The 14458-nt window shown below is 43.9% G+C and overlaps 1 protein-coding gene across 5 annotated transcripts in view; it reads right to left on the bottom strand.

Annotated features, from left to right (window-relative positions):
- mpp7a (membrane protein, palmitoylated 7a (MAGUK p55 subfamily member 7)) overlaps positions 1-14458 on the bottom strand; it is a 173412-nt gene that overhangs the window by 100705 nt on the left and 58249 nt on the right. For all 5 annotated transcript variants that reach the window (XM_039789958.1, XM_039789954.1, XM_039789956.1 and 2 more), the window contains exon 3: positions 5642-5760. In XM_039789958.1, the coding sequence (XP_039645892.1) occupies positions 5642-5760 (119 nt within the window). The remainder of the gene's footprint in view (positions 1-5641; positions 5761-14458) is intronic.

Here is a 14458-nt window from a genome sequence, read left to right as displayed (position 1 = left end):
CAATAAGAATACAAGAATCTACACTGATTTGCTCAGGAGGCTAGATAAATATGAAGGTCATTTCTTTTTAAGAATGAAAGCTCCCTTCTCCAAAGCAGCCTGCAGGTATTTGCTTAACTCCCTGGGAGGATCCCTGTTCTCCCAAAATAATAAATATAGACCTCAGGAGGAGACCAGTGCACAGGACTTGCTGACCACAGACAGTACAAGTGGATCTCTGAGGTCGTATAGGTTTACATGCTGAGTTCTGAACCATAGACGATTAGCCAGGTTCTATTGCTGCGTATAGGGTGTAGGGCTTAAATGACTCACAGAGAGCTATTGCAGCACGGAGAGATGTTTAGAACAATTTCCTTTTTGTGATCTATGTTTTGAGGTGTGGAAAGGATAAGATAAGTGCCCAAAGGGCAAGTCGATGCTCATTGCCAAGGAGTAGAGTTGATGGACATTACAGGGTGAGTCATAACACTTGGAGGGCTACCTAGAGCGGGATCCAGTTATTCATGGGATACCAAGTCTGGCACTCAAGGAATACAGTCCAGTTGTCTGAAAATGAGCTCATTTAACCAAAAATAGCTGAAATTTTCCACTTTGGTAAAAGCATCAGCCTGCAGCACCTTTACATGTAATTAAAGGCCTGTAGCACTAAAAAACAAACTGGCAAGACCACATCAATGTTGCTGTTTAACAATGTTGCAAGTGCCAAGCCTATTAGCAACTAACAGGAGCAGAATTTAAGGGGAAATTGACTGACCACAAAATGAGGGATCTCAGGGCCTGGCTAAAGGCCTGCTGACAGAATCTTGGTCTTTAAGGAGAGCAACACCTGAGGCAGGTGGAAATTGAATATTGCATTATATTTCCTGTGGCTTTTTGTGGAGCTGGAACTTGGCAGGGGAACAGTGAGTGTGGTGGAACTCATGAAAAGCACACTTGAGTAACTCCCTTTAATTGAAAGGAGGGGAACTGTCTGCGTCGTTTTGGCTATGCTAGCTATACACGCCAGCGCTCACATTACATGTCAGCTCTGATGCTGCGCCGATGCAAAATGAGGCGAACTTGCGAGCCCCGGGCCCTGTTGAAAGATGATATTAGAAAATATTTGTTTCATCTCTGTGACATAATAGGATTAGGGGGGGACGTGAGACGCTGCCCCAACCATCTGATGAAGGAAGGTGAGGAGAGACAGAGAGAACCTAAGTCTGGTTTAAGTCTTCATGTAGGTCTTCTTCTTTCTTGTCTCTCTTTCCATCTTTGACAGGCTAGGGTTGTTCCTCTTCCTCTGGTGCTTCTCTCTCCCTCCAGACGGACTGACCAGTAACTGATGCTATATAATTACCCAGGTGAGGCTTGAGCGTTTCCATATGAGCGACCTGGGTTGCAGAGCCTGTCAGATTAACATGATGTGTGTGTTTTCTCTCTGGTGTTTAGCCATTCCCAAAGCATCCCCTTCACAGCCTTGTGGAAGAAAAGGTTGTATCTGTAGAGTTGATGGGGTGGTGGGGCTTTAGAGGAAGGGGACAATTAAGGTTTTATTAATGGTGTGCCACTGACGCTAGCCATGTTCACCTGAATGTTGCGTCTGAGTGCTGGTCTCTGCTGTAAGGCGAGATGGTTGTTCTGTACTTCTGTGTGTTTCAAAGTCTCCCTGTCTGTCCATTTGGCTCACTAGTTGACAGGCTGGCTCACGTCTCAGTACCAAGTAGAAAGCAGAGGAAACACATAGTTCTGCTTGTCTGGAGTGGGGCAGTTTCCACTTATGCCTCCACGTTAACAGTAAGAGACGCTAAAAGCAGCTCGATTTCTCTCCATTGAATGAATAAGGGCGAATGAGAAAATAGGTTAAAAACAGGCTTGTGGCCGAGTTAGCTCAGTGGGTAGAGCAGGCGCACGTATATAGAGGTTTACTCCTCGATGCAGCGGGTTTGACTCCGACCTACGGCCCTTTGCTGCATGTCGTTCCCCCCTCTCATGTCTTCATCTGTCCTGTGAAAATAAAGGCCTTAAAATGCCCCCCCCTTTTTAGGGTACCGACCTTTACGTCGGTACAAAAGTACTGAGTAGCCTACCGATTCACGGTAAATCAATCGGTGCTAAAGGCCGTTGTGTAAGCACGAGCTTCTCTGTACTCTCCTCTGCATGTTTGACTGAAAGCGGGGCTCAGCTCCGACACACACACACACACACACACACACACACACACACACACACACACACACACACACACACACACACACACACACACACACACACACACACACACACACACACACACACACACACACACACACACAGCAGACAGGAGAGCTGCGGTGGAGACGGAGTGAGATTACGGGTAAATCAAAAGTCTCTGAACTGCATTCACGTTTACCTCACTAGCTTCCAAGGAAATCATTCAAGGAGAGAGGAAACGGAAATGTGTTTTTAGAAGGATGAAACATTCTTTCCTCCGAAGCGTCACGAAAAGCGACCTCCGTTTGTTTATTTTTATTTATTTTATTTTTGTACCTTTATTTATTACGGGGACTTTCACTCTCTTTTGCAGGAGAGATCACATTCACACAGTTACTCACATTAACACCAGGAAGCTGCCCAGTACAACCACAGCGGTGGCCACAGAAACATCCGTTTGTGATAACGCTGGCACAGCTGGATCTGCCGACAGCGTCCAGCGTCTGTCACATACTGTTATATTTACAGACAAACAATATCCCCCACCACCTGCTGACTCTGCTTAGACATATTTACTTGTATTAGCATTCATTTGTCATAGTCTACCACAGTGATAGGCTATGTTAATCATTAATAAATAAATGTGCAATATGTTTGTTTTATATTGTCTGCTTGTTTCTTAGGCAATTTGAAGGTTTCATTTTGCTTTTACAAAATTATAGAAAAGAGGTATATGGATAAAAAAAAAATGTAGCCCAATCATTTTTTAAATGCTGTGAATAAAAACCATCAATCTGTCAATATAAATCCTACAAGCTGCATATACAGTATATAGACATGTATACATCCCGCCCATGTATACTGCATATCCATGTGTATATTATTTTCACTATTCGTATAGTTTACAACTGACAGCAAACTTGATTTTAATATAGACATTTATTTCTAGTTAGGGGTCCAAGCCCGAGGGCTTTTCTTGCAGTTGGTGCAAAGCTTTTTTGCACTCCAGGTAAAATTGTCTTAACTCCGCTGACACTTTCTCCCCTTTGAGTTCCTCTTGAAAGTTTAGCTAGGTATAATCATGGTGGTTAGAGGGCTAGGTGAATTGGGAGCTCCACCCTTATGTCTGGCTAAATATCACAGAAACATAATGCCACCTTCATTAGCATCATTCTATCTGCCCCACACTATGCAGTGTTTTCTTTGGGGCCAGCAAGAATAAACCCTGAACATGCGCAGGCCCAGCCCATCATTATCCGTGTTCAAGAGGCCTTAGTCTTTGGCCATCCATAACAATCCAGGCATCAAATGAAACCCTTCTGGTTTCCTCAAGTCCCGACATCGGGGTTTTGCTTCAGCGTCTGAGGTATGCCATAATTCAGGCACTTTTACATGCTCACATTGGCGCATAACAACCCTGGATCCTAAGCAAACATGCTTACACAGAAAAGATTTCTTTTTTAAAAAAAAGGGATGAAAATTATGTCAATTTTTCTCTCTCAATCGTTTCTGTGACATAATGATTCTGGCTGGAAAAAAACAGAGAGACCACCAAGGGGTGAACTATACCATGCCAACACATGAATACAGTGTGGGGCTTTCTTTCAAAATGTAGACCATATACAAAGGATATAGTCAAATGTAGCTCTAACAATTAGAGTTAGAGTTTTCTTAGTACATTGACTAGTAAAGCATTCTCAGTCCCATCAGTGAACTAGAGAAAGAGGTGAAGCAGTTGTTACATGTATTTGCTGGTTGAATAGTGACTGACAAACAAGCAAAGTACAAAAGCCCTCCTGTTTCCCTCCCTTTTCAAGAAAGAGGAGATTGACTGCCAATTGCAGAGAATCCCAACTGAAGAAGAGGTTAACAAAGACAGACCGAATGTGTTATATTCATTACCTCCGTCTGTCTGCTAGCGTATAAAAGATATCAAGTGTGCTCATCTTCTCCCCAAACTCTGCAGCTATCTAGTTTATCAGGCAGTAACCAGACCGCAGGCCCATTCATGCTGGCAGAAGGGGGAGTAAGAAGATCTGGGTGGATAGGCTGTTGGAATGACAATAAACTTAAGTAATGTATGAATGAGACTGCACAGAAGGAGGTTGAATAAAGCAGTGTTGCGCAAAGGTGTAAATGTATGTTTTGATTTAAATAGGCGAGGTCGGATCAGGGGTTGGAGATAGAATTTGGATTCTGTCCCATCCCACGAGAGGAAGGATGTATATGTAAAGGTGGGTAACGTAGACTCAAATGTAGATGTGAAGGAGATTCCAGATCCAGTGTTCCATATACAGACAATATTGTCTGTCTGGCCTGAGGCTGTGACAACTTCTCCTACTATTTCATAGCTTAGGCTATATTGAGATTTAAAAAAGCAAGACATATTGTGTCTCCTTATCTAAAGCGGCCTAAGTGTTCAACATATGAAGGGGCCTTTTTTCAGTTGTGTAAAAATATGCAGATATTGTGGTGACATTGCTAGTTATTAATTATTCATGATTATAGCACTGTCACGCTTTAAAGTGCTCATATTATGCTTTTTCCCTTTCCTTTATTGTGTTATATATATATTTTTTTTGTGCAGGTTATAGGTTAACAAAGTGAAAAAGCCCAAAGTCCCCCCCAAAGGGACTTACCATCTCCAACAGAAACCACTGTTCACAAACTGCTCCAAACAGCTCTATTGTAGTCCAGCCTTTACTTCAGAGACAAACGTGGTCACTTTGTAACACACGTTATAATGCTCGCCTAGCTGCTAGCGTGGCACTCCCTCATACTCTGCTTCTGACTGGCTAGTAGTCCTTACCTAGGTACTGTCAGGGCACTCCCTCATACTCTGCTTCTGACTGGCTAGTAGTCCTTACCTAGGTACTGTCAGGGCACGCCCTCATACTCTACTTCTGACTGGCTAGTAGTCCTTACCTAGGTACTGTCAGGGCACGCCCTCATACTCTACTTCTGACTGGCTAGTAGTCCTTACCTAGGTACTGCTCACATGCGACTCCCAACAAAGATGGAACAGAAGTGAGATGCCTCACTCTGTAGCTAAAACAGAGAGCTCAACACACAGGGTGAAAAGAGGAGCTGCAGCAATGTGCAATACAACAAATATATGGAAACCTATTCTGGTACAACCTCTAAATACAATTACAAACCTGAAAATTAGCATAATATGAGGACTTTAAATTACATGAAGGTGAATATAACTACATGCTGGTTAAATAACACATGATTTGCAAGAACAGGATTTTCTACATTGCTGGAAATAAAAAAAAAATGCTGCTTCAATAGTATGCATTCATAAAGAACTGAAGTGATGGATATGAATTTGCATGTTGACAACTGCAGTGTCCTGGATATAGCAACGTGGGTTATCAATATCTCCTGGGTCAACATCACCACTGAACCACTAAGCCAAACTCGCAACATATAACTCTAAAAGAAAGGAGGTGCCTTTTTGTTTTACCTTGACCAGCGAGTGGAGGCTTCTCTCCCCAAACATGTCCTGGAGGAAGATGTTGTCCTCAGGGCGGCTGACATGGGGCTGCAGCTGGGAGGGCAGAGCCGCCAGCAGCTCGTACAGACCTGAAGACGAGGAAGAGGAAACAGAGGTTTGGCATGGCAGTGGGAGGAATGAGTGCATGCATGCACTCACACACAAAACACATGCGTAGAAACAGATGTGCATACATCTGTAGTTAAGTAAAACATACAAGAACATAAGTGCTGTATGAGTGCAGGAATACATATACACAGTCAAGAAACAGACAGGACAACACACGTATTTCTTAACATACATATACTGTAGATGCCTACACTATGGCTCACACACACACACGTCATTGTCATCTCTGTTTCTTTGTCTCTTACTCAGATGCAACACAAAAAGAAAGCCTGAAAGTGCTACAAAAAACCCCACTAACACCGCTCTTCTGCTCGTCACTGGAATGAAAAGGAAACCTATAGAGGCAATAAAGCATTTCCCCTCAGCCTCTACTTCCCACCATTGTCGCAGCCTTTCCTGTTGTTTGAGCAACACTGCTATCCCCAATCCAGACTGCGACCAAATGGTAGCATTTTGTGACAATTTTTTGAGACATGTGCGAGTTAGAAAGTAACTGGGTGCTGTACTTTCTTACAAACAGATCCCAGTCAGTCAGAGTTAGTCAGTCAGGACAACAGACATCTGACATCAGAACTGTAAGCACAGGGGAAAGGCATTTTCTATGGGCCCCTCCCTGCATCCACAGCTATTCATTCTAGCATCTTTTTGGGCCCTCCTCATATGAGGGCCCTGGGTACTCAGTCCCCTTTCCCCCCCAGTCCGACGCCCCTGTGTGCTGAGTCCGCTGCTGTACACCCTCTTCAACTACGACTGCGTAGCCTCCCAGACTGACTCCAGCATTTGAAAGTGTGCATCAATCATTGGGCTGATCACTGGTGGTGAGGAGACTGCGTACAGAAGGCAGGTGGCAGAACTGGCGTCCTGGTGTTTGGAAAATAATCTCTTCCTTAAATGCAGACAAGACCAAGGAGATGATTATCGATCCTAGGAGAGGGAGGAAGGAGCGACAAACACCAATATACTGTACATCGTTGGGACAGAGGTAGAGAGGGTGAAAACCTTTAAATTCCACGGGAAGACACATTAGCGAAGATCTCCCCTGGTCTCACAACAGCCACCAGCCCCTGAAGAAAGGCCAGCAGAGACTGTACTTCCTAAGGAGGCTGAGGAAATTTGGCATGTCAACCAAAATCCTCTGCAGCTTCTACAGATGTACAGTGGAGTGTCATCACCAGCTCCATCACAGTATGGTGTGGAGACAGCACTGCTCGGGACAGGAAGGCTCTCCAACGTGTTCTAAAAACTGCACAACTCATCTGTGGAGCAGCCTTCCCATCATAAATTCAATTCAATTTTATTTATAGTATCAAATCATAACGAGTTATCTAAAGACTCTTTACAGATAGAGTAGGTCTAGACCACACTCTATAATTTACAAAAGACCCAACAATTCCAGTAATTCCCCCAAGAGCAAGCATTTAGTGGTGAGGAAAAACTCCCTTTAAGGGAGAAACCTGGGACAGACCCAGGCTCTTGGTGGGCGGTGTCTGACGGTGCCGGTTGGGGGTGTGATGAACAGTGGCAATTATAGTCACAATAAAAATAATGGAACTATGACATTACAAGACATGTACACCACCAGGGTCATCAAGAGGACCCACAACATCTTTAAAGACAACACACACACACACACACACACACACACACAAGACAGTCTCTTCACACTCCTGCCGTCAGGAAGGCGCTACAGGAGTGTGAAAGCACGGACAACAGCACTCACAAACAGCTTCTATCCACAGGCCTTCAGACCCCTGAACACTGCAATATCTCCCCATACACTCCATCCTCCCCTCCTAAACTCACACCACATACAGTCTGTCTAGGCACAGTGCACTTTATCCATTTTTAATCTCTTTTCAAACTGTTTATTACAACTTTTTTATTGTTTGTTTCATTGTTTGTTTTAGCTTTATTGTATTACTCTCCTTTTTTATTCGGAAGACTGGCAAAGCAAGCTTTTCATTGCATGGTGTAACTTGTCTTTACTGTGCATATGACAAAACCTCTTGACTCTATTTTTTACAACTACTCACACATGTTCAACCCGCAAATTTGACGACATTTTTATTTTCCCGTTGAAAAACAAGGAGGGAGCGAGTCTTCCAGAGTTGAGGGAGAGGGTCCGTGTGTCTTGATTTCGTGGCGTCACACAAGTCAACCTTGGCGAAACAAACCATTGACGCGTTATTTCCTTCACAGCAGCAAATTGCAGAGGTTGACGAGTTAGAGACAGAAGTGGCATTGGCGAAAAAGGCAAGAACACACGGTTTCCAACAGGAATGGCTGAGGGAGTTAGAATGGCTTAGAGCTAGCAAAAAGACCAACACCATGAACTGTATCTACTGATGTGGTCCAAAACATGCGGGGAAAGCCAAGTTTGCTGCGGCAACTGGCACCGCACAGTTTAACTAAGGGTTGGCCGTCAGAGCCTTCCAGTGTCCCACAGAGCACAGAGGCAAAGCGCAGGTATACTGTACATCATCATTGCTTCTGGCTTTGGTTGAACTTTGAGCGCAAGGGTAGCGCTTCCTCTGAGTTGTCTACACGGCTCTTCTCATAGGAAAACAATGGCACAGCCAGCGCAGAGCGGTTTGACCGCAGATCACATGTAGGTGGCTTGCAGCAAAGTAGGGAGAGGCACAAGTTGTTTACTTGTACTGATGCTGTAACGACCGTAAAGTGAGCACTGACCACTTATCTCATGTTAACATTTAATGTATTTGTTTTGTTGTGGTTTTTGCACTGTAATGACAGCAGTAATACTAGAAATTCCACTTTTTGATCAGTTGAAAAGTTCAATGCTAACCATCTTCTTTTTTTTTTAACTAAACAGATGGCACACGTGCCCTCAGGAGGCTTTCCATCCACACATCCTTCTTGCCTGTAAACAATTAATTTCTGCTGTAAAGAGCATGTGTTTGAGATTAACAGAACTTTTGAAAGAAGTACTCAAGATGAATTATGAGTATATATTATGTGGCTGTTTTTTTACACCACTAATCAAAAGCCTTTTCATTTCTATTGTCAAAAATTGTGGATGGTAACAACAGAACCGCTCCAATCCGTCCTTTTTTCCGTTACCCCTCTGTTGGGTAATAGCACGCTGATCCAATAGTAAAAGGTGGAGCTAGAAGCACTGCAGTCCGCGTTTGGTGTAGACGTTCCTCTACATCAATGGTGAAGAGGAAATACAGCGAGAGCTGGATGGAGCAGTAAAAAGGTTTTTCAGCTGGTTTCTCAGCGCACGGCTACCAATGGCAAAAACGATCTCCATCCACACAGGAGTTTTCGCTCCAGTAGCAGAACTAATCTCTGTCCATATTAACACATCTGAGAAAGCATATCACATGACCATTCGCATGCACTGGGCAAAGGAAACAGATTGTCTAATGTTTCTCTGTGGTTAAAAATCATGGATGAATAAGTAAATGAAAATACAGAAAATACTTTGGAGCAAGAAAAACAATGGACAGAGGCTAGGGACTAGGGATTTATTTGCTTGGATGGACGACAAAGTGGAACTGTTACTGAAAGGTACGTTAGCCTACCTAGCCAGACTGACGGGCATCGTCATTTCCAAAGGTCTCCGTTTGTGCCCGTCCAGACTACAAAGCAAGCCAGGAGTTTTCAAACCAAAAGGGGGAACAGCAGCGTCTCCATTTTAGGGGCTCGGAAACGCTCGAGTAGTGTGGACGAGAGGCATAAACGCAGCAAAAGATGTAGTAGTGTAGATGTAACCCCTTTATAAATGCACCAGAAAAGCCCTCTAGACTTAAACTCTTCAAACACAACAACACAGCGGTTGAAACCCTTTGAACTACTACTTATCAGAAACTCTAAACACATTCACGGTGGAGCCATCGTAATGTCAAAACAAACTTGAGCGGCTTGGCTACCTCTCTGAGAGTGTCTTTCATCAGAGGATGGAGCGATAGAGAGGAAGGAGGGTGAGAGAAAAAGCTCCACACTGGAGTAATTCGTAGCTGCAAACGACTGATTGAAAACAATGGTCGACGTCTTTGGCTGGATGAACGACTGGCTGACTGAGCTGGCGGGCTCTCCGACTGGGTTAGAGCAAGTGTGTGCTGGCAGCTCAGACCACTTGGCGGGAGAGCCACGACTGACTAACTTAGCTCATGTCATGTGGTGCTGCTGCTGCTGCTGCTGGGCAGCCAGATAGATGGAGTGTCATCTGCCACTCTCAACCCTCTGCTTTCCATTTGGAGGTTATTTTGGGGTTTTAGAGATCTTTGAGCAGACGCACAGGATATATCAAGATGATATCCTGCCCTGTTCTTCAGCTCACACCATGGATTCTGTGTAGTGTTAGCGCCTCATAGCTCACTGCTACAACAGCTCTGGTAAGGAAACAAGGAGAGAAAAAGCCATTGAACAAGACAGAGGTTTTACACACAACACATGTGCACCAGTCACTATAGAGACCCCGTGGTTTTACTCAAGCTTGGTGTGTGATATTGTCCCTGGTATGTGATCATCCAACGCTTGGTTCTGTGGTCCTCATTACCAGAACCCTTCTAGCTTTTTAGCTAACACAAGCCTGGCTCCCTCAGTCATTTACAACTTGGAACTCCCAGCAGAACATCTCACATAATATATTAAAATAAGATTTAAAGAGACATGGGATGAGGTGAGGGGTGTAGGAAGGGCAGCAAGAGTGTGTGTGTGGGGGCAAGATATGGTAATGTCATTACAATTGGCAGCGCTGAGATACCGGTAGGAGGGGATGAAGGGAGCGAGGGAGGGAAGGAGAGAGTGAGAGTCCCTAAGCATTATTCTCCCCAGGTGCAAAGTCTTCCCTCCTGTCTACACTCTGTGATTCAATTCTTTCTTTTCAATTCTTTATTCCTTCTGACAACAATTCCTCCCTCTTCATGCTGGGAAAACCTAAAGGATGTGTGGTGTATGCCTATAGCACATTATGGGACATAATTGGGGAAGAGAAAATGCAAGCTACCACTTTGCTCGCCTTCTGGGGTCACTATGTCAGGCTGAACCCTGTGAACCAGAGAAAACCCAGTTTCAAACAACAACAGAAACAGACGTAGAGGAGCCAAGAGCTAAACAAGGACTCTGCAAAGCTGAAATTAAATATAAGAATGTATGGGTGGACAAGCGAGGAGAAATGGAGACGAATGGAGAGAAAAAGGAAATGAGCCAAAGAACAACCACAGTAGTGGTAAAAATCACTGTGTGTGGACACTATAAAAAGTGGAGAGAGAGAGAGAGAGAGAGAGAGAGAGAATTTAATCCAGGGCCAGATCTATAGACACATGTATAGGTCTGTAACATCATAGACTTTGTCCAGCACAGACATTGAGAGACAAAATTAGGTGGGCGGTGGGGGGGGCAAGAGAGGGAACAAGATAGCGCCAAACCCTTTACCACTAAAGGGCGGACCAACTTGTTTCTTACAGGGCTGGTCTGGCTTCATTGGATTAGTTTTGGCCGGACTATTCTGGACCCTCTTGTGCGGCGGCTATGTGTAGCAGACCTGGCAGCGTTGTAGTGGACCACTAGTTTCTGTTGTGGCTGGTTCGAGACCAATCCCGCCCAGAGGTCCTGAAGACCAGCATGATGTTGCGCAGGATGGCCCGAAACAGTCTTCAGAGAAATCAGAGAGGCCGGGGCCTCCGAAGCTTCCCGTACGGAGGAAGTGACCACTTTAACTGCCAAACAGCACTTCCCCTCTCACGCCCACACCTCCACAGCGGTTAAGAAAAAGACCCTTTCAGAACCCCTTTTTATGTAAAACACACACAACACAATCCCAGACAATGAAATGCATTAGACACGATACACATCAAATTGCTAGTGACACAGGTCAACAACCTCAGGGTTTTTTTCTAGGGCAGTGCAAGATGAGGAAACGAAAGGGATTGATCTAACTATACAGTTTGCAGAGTTTGCATTGATGGAAAAATATGCCCCATGCCATGATATTGTAACTTTGACACTGTTTACTTACACGCCACACTTGGCCACATGGGCTGCTAGGAGACACAATTATCAGTCTTTCCATAACTTTACATGTAGGAATGTACAGCACATATACTGCGGGACCCCACTTCCATCTAGTGACTGAACTACATACAGAAAGACAAACTGTCTGGTGAAAATTAACTTGTTCGAATACAGGAAATGAACATTTGGTTTTCACTCAATTTCCTCCCCTGCACTTTTTCCCAGGTGCCGAATGAGTTATTGACCTCGCTCATATATCTTTCAGGAACATATAGAGAGGCACAATGTTCGTGAGGCTCACCAGACTGCTGGGGGAAGAGAATTGTGACAACACGAGGGAGCTTTCTTAGCAGGTCAGTATATCAAACATTGAATTGTGAACACCAGTGCAGTGCCCGTTCATTTCGCTTGGCCTGTGGTACTGCTGCTTTTCACTTTCCCCAGAACCACTGTACCCCGAAATAACTTACAGAAGCCCCCCAAAGCAACTCAACTGTATACTACTGGCTTACTGTGTACTTCTGCTTCAGAGGAAAACATTGTATTACTACATTTACCTGACAGTCAAATGTTACTAGTTACATTGGAGATTCAGATTTTACTCAATAAATATCACAAACAAAATATGATGCATTATTCTCGACAAAACCAATTATTTTGTCATTTTGGTCAAACTGATTTCATATAAGATTTTATCTGATTTATCATATAATTATCTGATGAAAAACAGATGCCTACCAACCCATTCACCTGTTTAACTGATTTTAGCAGTTAAGATAAATCTTTCGATCCGGTGCCAATTTCGATACCTCAGTTTCGATGCCGGTTCCTGACGATACTTTTTTCGATACCATACGTTTTAAAATCCATTTCAACATCAACAAAAATACATTAAGCACAAAGCTTTTATTTTCCAACTTAATTGTGAATCAAAACAGTTATCAAAATGTAAAAATTCTGGTAACACCGCTCACTCAGAGTAACATTAATAAAGTTGCCTTGCCTTACAAGCTCAGCCTGTCAGTCAGTCATCAGGGCAGAGAAACCACCGTTGTAAACTGTAACCACACTTGAAACCACTTTATCGCCATCGCCATGACTCTCTGTCTCTACAGAGACGACGACGTAGTTTAGTAGTGTGTGTGTGTGTGTGTGTGTGTGTGTGTGTGTGTGTGTGTGTGTGTGTGTGTGTGTGTGTGTGTGTGTGTGTGTGTGTGTGTGAAATTTGGCACCGATAGATTAATAATTTTTCGATACTCATAGGATCGGATAGGATAATTTTTTCGGTGCCATAAAAGTATCGACGTTCGGTGCCCAGCCCTACTTAACTGTCCTACAGTTACAGACATGTAAACTAAGCACAGACAGTAGACTGTCCTGCGGTTATACAGACACAGAAAATTGCTTTGTTTGTGAACTAATGGTGGTGCACGATTGAAACACTGATGTATGATTAGATTCATTTCCTTATTAATCAAAGGTGCAGGAGCAGTTCAGGATCGCCCACATTAACCCCTGGTTGAATGCAGCTTTGCCGTTACTCTGAGTCCTCAGCAGAGTTAGCCTAATGCTACATTTACACGTGGCCGGCTATTTTCATAAACGGACATTTCAACCTCTCCGTTTTCAAAAATAACCGTGCACAGCTGTCAGTTTTCAGAAAAGTGTTCATTTACCCATACCCGTGTATATATGCCGTATAGAGCATGCCAAACCTGCAGGTGGCAGTGTAACGAGAAACTCAAGCCCACGTTAGCCAATCAGAATCCCAAAAATAGCAACAACAGCAACGAATCACTTCCTGGCTCTTCTCTTCCTCACTTCCTCGGCTGCCTAAACCTCCGTTTGTCTCACCATGCATTCATGGACATCGGAAAAACGTTTTTCCGAGTGAAAACGTCACCATTCACGTAACTTCCTGTGGGAATCAGAGGTGGGAAACTCGGGCTGGATTTTGATAACCGAGTTTCCAAGTTGGTGACGTGTTGTTGACAACTGACGTTTGATGGAGGGTTCACTGAATATATTTCAATGACAATAAACTGTTTATTGTGGACAAACGCCTCTGCCAAGAAACATACACAGACATAATAGGTTTAAAATGATTCATAAATAGGCCTATGTATAAAAAAAACACATTATCCGTGTCTTTTCCCGTTCGTTGTCCTGCAGATAACACAAACAAACACCTGGCGATGTGCTGTTTGGATGCTCGCATAAAAAAACAGCAGAAAATATTTTGTTATTGTGGCCTCCATGTTTTCACACACCTGATGCTCTCGGCTACGGCCAACCGTTGGTGGCAGTCATGCAAAAAGTTGTTCTGCCAAACGCCAATATAACAGAAGAAGAAGAACGCGCATCCCGACCATGTGAACGCTGCCAGTCAGAAAAACAACGTAACCAGGGGGGCGGTGCCTGTTATTCCGAGGTGGCATGAACGCAGCATCAGTTTACATGCCAACGTGCAAATGAAGTTTTCCAAAATCTCCACTCTGGCCGGAGTTTTTAGAAAGAATCGTTTTCAGAGGCGAATTCTCTGTTTGCATGTAAACGAAAGGCACAAACTAAGGGAAATGTTTCCATTTTTCAAAATAACCATGTATGTGTAAACGGGGTATAATTGTGGATTTGGGCATGCTTTGCATTTAGCGGCAGGGAAGAGAGTTGTGGGCA

Source organism: Perca fluviatilis, chromosome 22 (assembly GCF_010015445.1).
Source record: "Perca fluviatilis chromosome 22, GENO_Pfluv_1.0, whole genome shotgun sequence".
NCBI lineage: Eukaryota > Metazoa > Chordata > Actinopteri > Perciformes > Percidae > Perca > Perca fluviatilis.
Note: the sequence above shows the minus strand (reverse complement) of the source record. Positions and strands in the feature narration are given on the sequence as shown.